Consider the following 11957-nt stretch of genomic DNA (forward strand, 5'->3'; position numbering starts at 1 on the left):
TTATTTGACATGATACTTGTTCGCCTGTAATTCATGAATATGTTTTTCTGACATATTCTTTATGGCAACACCTAATGTGAATAACAGGTTATAGTGAGAATGACGTCAGCTGATGCAGCAAATAACAGTTTTTTGTTGAAAGCAGAAAAAACTAGAGATGGACCGATCCGATATTACGTATCGGTATCGGTCCGATACTGACCTAAATTACTGGATCGGATATCGGCGAAAAATAAAAAATGTAATCCGATCCATTAAATATCAAAAAAGCATCGCACAAAACTTGCAACACGGCGTAACTCGGCTCATAACCGTAGCACGTTGCAGCAGTATGCCTCAGGTGATAGAGCGGCTGTGTGTATTTGTAGCCTCTACCAAACCAGCATTTCATCTCCGAGGAAGTTATCCCAGAGAGAAGTAAAGCAAGTGTGTAAGTTCATCTCTGAATGTATTGTATGTAATTGTAAAGCATTCCCACGTTAAGCTTAACAGATATATGGAGTGACTGCCTCTCTCTCTCCCTCACCTTCCTGCCGCTACTTCAATCGTGAAACTGCTTAACGATCAGCTGATCGGCTTTTCTGTCGCTAGTCCGTCTCTCTTATTTGTTTTTGGCCCACTTTGCACCAGAAAGAGGAAACCAGCGGCTGAACAACAGCAGCACGTTTAACCTTGATAAGCTGTTGTTAGAATTTATTTAATATTACTTTCTACACCAGGATCCTTTTCACGTAGCTGACGGCTGGTAACGGTGCAGGGGCGGATCTAGCAAAGTTTAGCCAGGGGCCGATAGGGCATGAAGAGGGAAAAGGGGCACAAAGACATACTTTTCTTTCTTATTCTCATTTAAAATGTCTAGCTTTTAATTAATAATTATCTGAATCTTACTCCCAAAGTTTTAATCTGATGTAAAATGTATAGAAGTCCATTACTATATATAGTAACTCTTAAGTCTAAATACCCTAGTAAGCTATAGTACTTTTTCCTTTGGGAAGGTACCATCTGTGAATTCTGCAATTCTGTTGAAGAAAGATGTTGAATCTATTTAATTATTCTTGAAAAATAATTTGTTTCTGTGCATTTTTTTCACCCTGCATCAAATTAAAGTTGATTACATCGATTAAGCATCATGAGGTGGAGGGTGGGGGTGGTTCCTATTTTTTTTTTTTTTTGCTGGGAGTTTGCAACCCTATTAGTTAGGTTGCTTAATATTTCTGCTAAGTACTCTTTAAAATACCAGAATAGGGAGGATGGAGTAGGTTTAAGTTAGGTTTTAAGTTAGGTAAGGTTTATTAGATTGATCAGTGTTGCTGAACTATGAAATATTTTGGGTGCAGTGTATTTTTTACACACAGGTATAACAGAATAGCTTTAGTGTTGTTGTTTATTTAAACTTGAGTATGAACTTATACAAAATGCAGCAAGATATTAAAAAAAAACAGTTTTATTGATTAAAAAACACACAATATCGGATTCATATCGGTATCGGCAGATATCCAAATTTATGATATCGGTATCGGTATCGGACATAAAAAAGTGGTATCGTGCCATCTCTAGAAAAAACTAGAAACCAGAAGGAGTCAGAGCTAAAAACTCCCCATGTTATATTTTCTCAATGAATGCATAGAGGAGCTTTTTATTGAGATATTTTAATTTACAGCACAGCATGTTGCTCTCCCTCTCCTCATATGAGTGAATGGAGCTCACCCACCAATTTTTGTTTTTCCCACTTTCTTTCATCTATGTGACAGTCATTCAATCATTCGAATAATATATTTACATATTATTTATATATCTATATATAATATTCATTTGATTACACTTTTGATTTCAGTGTTTAAATTGTTTAAATAATTGGATAGTAATAATATAATATCTTATAATATATTATTATATATAATAACTGGATATTATTCTTCACAAGCCACAGTGAAAATAATAATGAGAGCGAGGGCATTCTTTTCTTTTGCGCATGCAAATGTAATAAATAGATATGGTAGTATCAAAAACATTCATTCAGTAATTACTCATCCAAATCACTCTTGCTGATAAAAAAAAAAACTGTGAATCATTGCACCTGGCAATAATTAGAAGCAACAGGTACACCCTGGACAGGGCACCAGTCTTTCGCAGGGCTAACACATGGACGCAGACAAACATTCACACCTGCATTCACACCTATGGCCAATTTAGAGTTTCCAGTTAATCTATCCCCACTAACTGCATGTCTTTGAACAGTGGAAGGAAGCCGGAGTACCCAGAGAGAACCCACACAAATACAGGGAGAACATGTTGAGTCCACAGAGACAGAAAGACCCCGGCCTGATGGTGGAATTGAACTCAGGACATTCTTGCTATGAGGCAACAGTGCTTTGAGCCTTTTTTATTTAATTAATGTATGCATATTTAAACTACAATTTTATTATCTGAGACCACTAATGAAGATACTTGTGTTATGCAATATGTGTGAAGCACTTAATTACAATTAATAGTACACTCTTAACAATTTTAGTGAAAAGTTTAATTTCTCAAAGAATTGTATATCAATTTATGAATGTCTCATTCTCTGTTGTCCCATTTTGTCCCCTATTTAATAACAGCATACACTGCAGATGTAAGTTTTTGTAGAACCTGATAACGTATGCTATCGTATGCTAACGACTCAGCGGTAGAAGAATTTATCTGAAACAGATGATATAGATCAGCAGGTGGCCTCCTTCAACTCGCAATGTCAAAAAATTCTAGATAAAGTGGCTCCTCTTAAAATCAGGAAAGGCAGCACTGTTAAATGCCCGCCCTGGTTTACAGAAGCTATCCGCAGCTTTAGGCGAATGTGCCGTAAAACTGAGCGCCTGTGGAAAATCACAAAACTTGAGGTTCATAAGCTCCACTTAAAAGAACGATTATCTACCTTTAATGACATGGTGACAGACTCAAGAGCCACTTATTTCTCTCAACTACTTGCAGTAGGAAAAAGCAATCCGAAAGTTGTCTTTGATACAGTGAGTAGCATCGTCTCCCCCCCAACGCCATGTACACCTGTCTTTTCAGATAAGGACTGTAGTGAATTTTTAAAATTTTTTCAAGATAAGATTAGTTGCCTAAGAGGTAACATAACTCCCTCAGGTAACCCCACTCACCATGATCTTCCACACTCCATAACTATGGAATCTTTCCTCCCAGTTTCTTTAAAGGATCTATTGGAAATACTGACTCAATTGAAACCTTCAACGAGTTCAGCTGATGTCTTACCTACTCATCTATTTTGTAAAGTTTTTGAGACCATCGGGCCCTCTGTGGTCACGCTGATAAACCATTCATTGATATCTGGCTCTGTCCCCAGGTGCTTTAAACAGGGGGTTATTCAACCTTTGCTGAAAAAGCCTAACCTGGATCCAACACTTCAGTCAAGCTTCAGGCCCATCTCAAAACTTCCTTTTATCTCTAAAATCTTAGAAAAAGTCATTTGGCTACAAGTAAAGAAAGCGCTGGAGAAGCATAATATTCTTGATAAATTTCAATCGAGTTTTAGAAAGTTACACTCCACAGAAACAGCTCTCCTGAAAGTCACAAATGACCTCTTGATGGCTACAGACAGGGGTGATTGCTCAGTCCTAGTTCTTCTGGACCTTAGCTCAGCCTTTGATACCATTGACCATCAGATCTTAATCCATCGCTTAAATCTCATGGTAGGGATATCTGGATCTGTCCTAAAGTGGTTCACCTCATTTCTGGAAGATAGGACGCTTTTAGTTTCAGTGGGAAACTTCCGATCAGACGTGGCTAAGTTTCTATGTGGAGTCCCACAAGGTTCGGTTTTAAGCCCCCTGTTATTTTCACTATATATTCTTCCCTTAGGCCGGATCATTAGCGGTTTCAAAAATATTTCCTACCATTTGTATGCAGACGACATCCAATTATACATCTCTTTTAAACCTTGGGAATTAGACAAGCTATCCACTCTTATGGACTGTCTTAAGGAAATTAAGCTTTGGATGACAAACAATTTTCTGCAGCTGAACACAGACAAGACCGAGTGCTTAATCCTTGCCCCAGAGAATATCAAGCCCCAAATTAGTCAACATCTGGGTGCCTTTTCATCATCGATAAAAGCCACTGCTCGGAATCTTGGGATAATTTTCGATCAATCTTTGTCCTTTGACGCTCATATTAAATCCGTGACCCGCTCCTGCTTTTTTCATTTAAGAAATATTGCCAAACTCAGGACTATTGTCTCCACAACCGAACTGGAGATGCTTGTCCACACCTTCATTTCCTCCCGGCTAGACTATTGTAATGCACTCTTCTCCTGTGTATCTAAGGCCTCACTTGCTGCAGCAAGGCTTTTAACCCACAGCAATAAATTTTCCCATATCACTCCTATACTAAAATCCTTGCACTGGCTTCCGGTTGGGTATAGATATAAGTTTAAAATCCTCACCTTTACGTTTATGTCTCTACAAGGTGAGGCCCCACCTATATCTCGGAGCTTCTCCAACCCTATTCTCCAAAGCGGACTCTTAGATCCACTGATAGTGGTCTTCTATCTATTCCACGGACTCGTTTGAAAACAAAGGGGGATCACGCTTTTCAAACCCTGGCTCCAATACTGTGGAACGGTTTACCCTCCCCACTACGCACCATCGACACTGTGGCTTCTTTTAAAAAACAGCTTAAAACACATCTGTTTAGACAGGCATTTGGGTAATGTTAGTGTGTAATATGTTGTTTTATTCTATATTTATACTGTACTATTGCTTTGTTTGATATGCTTTTATACTTCCTTTATATTGCTATATTGTTTGTCTGTTTGACATGCCTTCATTCCCATGTGAAGCACTTTGTAACAGCGTTTGTCTTAAAAAGTGCTATATAAATAAATTTTACTTACTTACTTACTTACTATCCCATCATGACTGAGATCACCAGGAGCTTGTATGATAGCAGCTAAGTTATTCCTTTATTATGTGAACATTCTGCTTGTCCTCCCATCATGTCCTTTTAAAAAGGTGGGAAACACTGGGATTAAATTAAACTTTGACTATCCACTAACGGTGAACTTATAATCAGTCCCACGCATGTTCATATGCATAAGACTGATAATAACTGATAAAGGCTATTCACAGGGGTGTTGACATTCAAAACAGGTGGTCTGGGGTTCAAGCTATTATTCCAGCTATTATTCCCTATTAAAAACTTTACGTTTTGTTTGAAATTTCCTGCCTCCTGCATTATGGGTCCATTAATGCACACTCCACAGAGCTACATTGTGACTGATGTTGCTTTTAGCTCAGTCAGCCAAGCATGATGTGTTGCTCTTCTGATGGTGTGGTCACTTTTGGTCAGTCTGACTGTGCTTTATGTGCAACCTAATTCCGTTTCCACAGATTGTTTAGAGGTCCATGTTCAGCCCTGTTAGTAACCTTTAGCATAGCCATGACTTGACACTGAAAGAGCCTCTTGTCTTTGTATAGCATTTTGACTTTGACACTTTAATTCAGTGTCAATGTTTCCCACTGTCACAGTGTTTCATAGTAATCAAAGTTCCGGAAACTTGATGGGCAGCTGTATTTGTAATAGCTGGCTGCAAGATTTTATATTTGGACAAGCTTCAGAGATTATGATCAAATCTACCTGAGTGTCACCTGAGTTTTAATGAAGGAACAGAAGTCAAGGAAATCAGACCTGTAGTCTGCTGGATGTAAAACACTGCATATTTCCTTTATTCTACATTTGATGTGTGTTTGAAAATGTGTCTAAATCCTCAAATTGTTTGATTATTTCCAGGTTTACATACAAACATGGCAGGTATTACACTTAAATGATATTACAATGAGGCTTTCTGAGTGTATTACAGAGGTTATAACACAGAATACCAATGATATTATGTGTCTTATAGTATTATAAAGAAGTGCAGTAAATGAGTGTGAGGTGGAGACTTTGTATTGGAGCTCTGGGAGGGTTGGTGTCAGTCTACACAGAGCTGCTCCCACACAGCAGTATGGCCAAACTAAGAACTCACCACCTACTTGTATGAGTGGGTGGAGAAGTAGAGATAGACAGACAGATGGATGAAACAGACATACATAGAGAGACTGTGTGTGTCTCACACTTTTACTGTGCATAATAAAAAATCCTAATGGGGTCCTTCAAACCCATGTTGGACAAGCATCCGGTCCAACTTGGGGTATGTCAAGAGAACACTTTTTAGGAAAATAACAACCAAAGAAGTCATGCACATGTCACAATTTTATATAAATTTACATTGTTAAAATTATAACTACACTCTGCATTGTTTTGTATATGGTATTTGAACAAATGTCTATAGCACGACATGCATCGATAGATATGCTGTTTAAAAATGTAAGAATTTCCCTGTTACACAGACAGCCTGCCTGTCAACCCCAGAATAATTGTCAGAAATTTAGTCACAGAACAGATGGAGCTCAACTGTTGAGGAGCACAGCCACATGTAGGATGGAAAAAAAACTGAATAAATGCCAACTAACAAGATAGTGGGAAAAGCAACAGACAAGGTTATGTTTTTGAGGCTGTGTAAGTGTGAGTTTAAGTGTGATTGCTGGGGTTTTCTCCAGGATATTGTCGGGTCTTTACCTTGCAGTATAAAGTCCTTTGAGGCAACTGTTGTTGTGATTTGGCCTAAATTGAACTGAACATTTACAGACACTGTAACTGAACTCAGCTGTAAAACTAGCAGATTCAAAATAGACCAAATCAAAGCAGCAGGTTGAGAATTTATTTGGTCAAACTTTAAAATGCTCCTTTAGGAGTTCCTGAAAACCAGGTCTGTAACACTCTGTGACAAGTAAACTGATCCGTATGTGTAAACTTAGTCAACAACCTCTTAAGTGTATTACAATTTTGTCTCATATGTTGGCTGTACACTGTGTGGTCTTTTTAACAATCACAGGCATGCAGGATTCTTTACAGTGAAATCTACAGACTTCTGTTATCTAGTGTGTGAAATCTTCCCCAGCAATATGGTAAAAAGCATAAACATGGCACTGTAAATGAAATGCATCATGAGCGGAAAAATGATAAATAATTATAAATAAACCAGTCGAACGGTGGAGTAGTGGTTAGTACTGTTGCCTCACAGCAAAAAGATCCTGAGTTCACCAGGCCTTTTAGTGTGTTTGCATGTTCTGCTTGTGTTTGTGTGGGTTCTCTCTAGGTACTCCGCGTTCCTCCAACAGTCCAAAGACATGCAGTTAGTGGGAATAGGTTAATTTGTGATTCTAAATTGTCCATAGGTGTCTGTGAATAGTGTCTGTCTCTCTGTTAGCCCTGCAACAGACTGGCGACCTGTCCAGGGTAAACCCGGCCTCTCGCCCTGTAGCTGGGATGGCCTCCAGCCCCCCCCCCCCCCACCCCCCGCAATCCTGAAGATAACCAGAAGAGAATGGATAGATAGATAAATCATTTTTAAAAGTAGTTAAAGAGTAAAGATAAGCTATATCTACACTATATACAAGACTGAGAGACAACTCCTGCATATGTAAAAAGTAGCCTGGAGAGAAATGAGTAGGATCTCTTGTGTGGGACTGCAAGGCCAAATGGTAGAAGCGATTCAGGCAGAAATGTAACAGACCCATCCTCTTGTAACACCGTTTTATTTCTTAGTGATGTAGAAGCGTATCCTCTGATGGGCTCAAAGAACAAAAATTTTGTGGAGCACATGTATTAGCATTCACTAGTGCCAGAAAGGACTGTTGACATGGAAAAAAATGAGGGCGAAGGTACTTAAACCAACACAGGCTAATATGGTTGCAAAAGTTAATTCTACTAAAAGTTTTCAGAATGAAAAATGCAAAGCAGACAAAGCTGATGGGAATGTGTTGGCTGTACCTCCCTCTAGTGGACCGTTATTGTTAAACACTGAAATAGTCTGAGCTGTCACACCACCGCTTCCCTTTTTTCCCTACTTTAACACATTCATTCCTCAAACTGACTGTTATCCTACCCTAATGTTCAAATTCAAATTCAAATTCAAATTTTATTGAATGTTTATAGCTTGATTCTGCCAATTCCACTACATCGGTGAAACAGGAAACCACCGTGACCACAGAGGTTTCAGCACATGTCACCCTTGACTATACTCTTGCTAACAAATGAAACAGGGAGTTGTATGTAAAAACACAGCCTGATGTCAAAAACTACAAGGTCATAACAAGTCTTTGAATATAATTTCTGTAAAAAGTAGTGCAGGCTGTGTTATTTAATTTGCTTGGATTAATATCTAAATGAAAGAGCAAGATGAAAATCACATTTTATTTAATTGTAATAATGAAAGCAAGAACTGAATGGTGGTAAATTAATATATCCATAATTACACAGCATTTAATTTGGTACCATTTCCCAGTCACAAAAAATCACTGATAAGCAAGTACAGCATAATTAAATGATAATAATATAACTGATTATAACAGTACAAGTCTTTGTAAAGGCATTCATTAATCAATGTACTAAATGGTCATGACAGTAAAATGATTTCATGCAAACTAGCATATGGGCAAGTTACATGTTTCAAATTAATTGTACCTTCAAAAATATCTGTTGGCAAGTGACAGATACTGTGTCCCCATCAGAGTCAGGAATAAGATGATAAACAGTATACGCAGATATTTTTGGAGTCCCTTTTGGGTCACTCATTCAACAAGCTACATCAATCTGTATTTGCTCCAACAGATGACGTTTGAATAAATTGGTGAGTTGTAAAACATACTATTATAATCCTTTATATGTTTCTATTCTTACATTACATGATGTTCATTGGTAACAGTAAGTATCACCTAACGCATTCTGGAAAAACTACATCTCACAGATCCAGTTTTGTTCAACATTACAGTTCTCATCATTCCAATCACCGATGCCTGATGTGCGGTGCCAAAACTCCACACAGTCTTGGTTTCTCCCATCATAGCTGTTGGGCTGGCCTTTACCCCAAAACCTACAGGAGATGGGGAAATATCAAAGTGAGAATAAAAATGTCCTTGGATAAGCAGAACTTTAAAAAAAACAAAAAAACATATAGATTAAATTTCCTACGTTAAGGTCACTGGAGTTCCATCCACCCATTTCCACTGGCCCTCTACTCCTTCATCAGTCAGTCCAATCCAGACTTCTTTGTCACTGCTATACAAGCCATTGATGAAGGTCTATTAAGAAAGAGACATGCAAGTTACAGCAAATGTTTGTCATAAAAAAGGATCAATTCAGTTGTATTTATACAGCACCAAATCACAACAATCAAGGCACTTTAAATTCTAAGTTAGACCCTACAGTAATAAATACAGAGAAAAACCCAACAATCACATGACCCCCCTATGAGCAAGCACCCCGGCGACAGCAGGAAGGAAAAACTCCCTTTTAACAGTGAGGGGCAGCCTTTGCCATTTATCTCATAATGATTACGGTATGTCAATATGTTAGTTTTATGAAAATCATTTTATTTCAAACTTCCTAAATCAAAAAGTGACTGAATAAAAAAAAAACTTTCAGCAGCTGAAATTCATAGCATGTGTTGTCAGTTGATGTACTGGTGAAAATGGGGAGGAAAAAAAGCTTAGTTCAACTTTAAGAAAAGAAAATGACTTCAAATACTATATATGGAGAGAAGACAAATGTAAACAAACCATTTCCTCTTGGCTTTTTATTATTGCCAGGTCTGCTCCTCTGTTCTGGCAGTCAGCTCTGCTCCCTTCCCACGTTTTTTTGCTAACTGAAGTGAAGTAGCAGCTGTGCTCAAACTTCTTCCAGCCAGTGGGGCATATCTTCTCTGTAATTTACAATTTTTGTTGATCAATAACAAAAACTCTGGTGGGGAAAAAAGAGATGTTTGATAGCAGTCTTCTTTTTGCTTACCTTGCATTGTTGCATTCAGTCTGTTAATTTCCTCCAACAGCTTTACTCTCTCAGCAGTCAGGTTTTCATTATTCACCTTCAGCAGGTCTCTTTCTGATGTTACATTCTGAAAATTGCTTTGAAGAGCATTTTTTTCCTTAACCAATGAGTCATAATTAGCCCGCAGGACATTTTCTGCTTTTTTGATTACATTGTAGGTAGACTGAAGACGCTCAAGTTGTACAGTCAGATTTTGGTGACCTTTTGCTAACTTGTCCTTCTCACTTGTAGAGAAGTTGTAGCTATCTTGCAGATTTTCCACTGTCTTAATCAAGTCGTTGTAACTATTCTGCAGCTGCTCTCTTGATCTGGTTACATTGTTGAATTTGTTCTGTAAGTTGTTCCTCTCTTTGGTCACAGAGTCATAACTGGTCTGCAAGTCATTTCTTTGCTTGAGGACTGAATCATAATTTTTTTGTAGCAAGTCTTTGCCTGTAGTCAAGGCATCATTGCTCAACTGCAGCTGGTTTTTAAGAGTTGTTAGCTTTTTTAAATCTTGGTTTAAAGCAGTGTTATTGTCCTTTAACTGGGCTTGGCTTTCTGTAAGCTGTTGTTTTTCCTTCATCAGTGAATTGTAATTGGTCTGCAACCGTTCTCTGCTGTTAGATAAGTAGTTGTACTTTTCCTGTAAGCGATCATAGGTTATCTGCGTATCCCGTTTCTCTTTTTGCACAGTTTTTATGTTTTGCTGCAGGTTCTGATTCTCCATACTCATGGCTTTTGAGCTGTTCTGATAGTCTCGTTCCACATTTTGATCTGTTGAAGAAGAGTCAGACAGACAGAGGTGAGGACAATCAATTTATTTCACCTTGGTATAAGGAAATGTTAATACTTGACAGACAGAACAAAAAGGTAGACTCACAGTGGATCGTTTGACCTATGACACCAGCCAAGAGGAGTAAACACAGCAACCCCAGGCACACTGTGGCAAGCTTGAAAGGGCTGGTTCTCACTGTATAAACTGAATGACGGATGGCAAAAGAGAAGGAGAAACTACAAGTTGGTGAAGTGTGCTAAGGAACTTGTGGTTTTAGATGGTGGTATTGCAAAATTACACTTAAAAAACATTCATCTTGCATAAAGATGGTTAATTCCTCTTTCAAAATGTACATAATTCAAATATTTTTAATAAAGCAACTTCAACCATATGTGCTATATACAATGACTATTAATGGAATAAATAATACTACGTTCACTGCACCCTAAAAAGTGTTCTGTTTGACTTTAAATACAATATATTCACATGAAGCTTTTTGTGGTCATATAACGGTGTGATTTTGATGAAAGGGCATATATAAGTTAAATATTCATCTTGGTGCATTTTGGTTCCATTGCATTGTGGAAATAATAAAGAGATGAGAGTGCATGGTGATTTTGTGCAGGTACTAGACAAATTGTTGATTTTCTATAAAACTACTGCTTAGCACTAAAAGCACACCTTCAACTACAGGAAGGTTACCATTTCCTCATTGCTCCATTTAGATCAAAATTTGCCATCGGAGCCAAGCATAGAAGTTGAGAGCAGAGCAATGTCATGTTATTGTGATTTCCTTTGAAAAAAAAAGACAGGAAATTTCAAATCAAGGTTCATTACCTGCAGAGTGAAATTTGCTGCCTTCTTCAAAAAACTGCTTGTAGGCAATTTTACTCTCCTCAATGCCATGTGTGGATGCATGGTACTCGACACTCATCCTTGCATGTGCCTTATAAGCTGGAGTCCAATCTGTGAAATCAAAAATATTTTATGTGAAATAGTTTTCACTATAATAAATCCCCTCCCTTTCAAACTATTTACACTGAAATTTAATATTTTAATTTAATATTTTAATAATTTTAAAATAAGGTTAATGATCAATGATCAAATGTATATGCCTAAACTTTAATGAATGCAAAATATAATTGAAATAATCCTTACCTCCCCTTGCAGATCTAACAAAAACAATGGACGAGCTGGAAATAGAATGATGTGCGATTTCAGTTTGAAGAGTTTAAAATCTAATCTACTTCCTTTCTTTTTGCTTATAGGGCAAACT

At 37.7% G+C, this 11957-nt stretch overlaps 1 protein-coding gene across 1 annotated transcript; it reads right to left on the minus strand.

Moving 5' to 3' along the window:
* Positions 1–8278: 8278 nt before the first annotated feature.
* On the minus strand, positions 8279–11957 carry LOC116333257 (CD209 antigen-like). Its single transcript, XM_031756452.2, has 7 exons — positions 11840–11957; positions 11519–11647; positions 10787–10885; positions 9886–10680; positions 9657–9799; positions 9070–9179; positions 8279–8971 (listed from the first exon to the last, which is right to left on the minus strand). Exons 2-7 carry the CDS (start codon positions 11613–11615, stop codon positions 8833–8835), a joined length of 1383 nt encoding a protein of 460 aa, XP_031612312.1. The 5' UTR covers positions 11616–11647; positions 11840–11957; the 3' UTR covers positions 8279–8832.

The sequence above is a fragment of the Oreochromis aureus genome, linkage group 6, assembly GCF_013358895.1.
Source record: "Oreochromis aureus strain Israel breed Guangdong linkage group 6, ZZ_aureus, whole genome shotgun sequence".
Lineage (NCBI taxonomy): Eukaryota > Metazoa > Chordata > Actinopteri > Cichliformes > Cichlidae > Oreochromis > Oreochromis aureus.

Coding starts and splice junctions, on each gene's coding strand:
- LOC116333257 (XM_031756452.2), bottom strand. CDS start 11,615: ATGAGTGTCGAGTACCATGCATCCACACATGGCATTGAGGAGAGTAAA. Junction 9,800..9,885: donor ACTGAATGCAACAATGCAAG/GTAAGCAAAAAG, acceptor TGTAAATTACAG/AGAAGATATGCCCCACTGGC. Junction 8,972..9,069: donor GGAACTCCAGTGACCTTAAC/GTAGGAAATTTA, acceptor CATCTCCTGTAG/GTTTTGGGGTAAAGGCCAGC.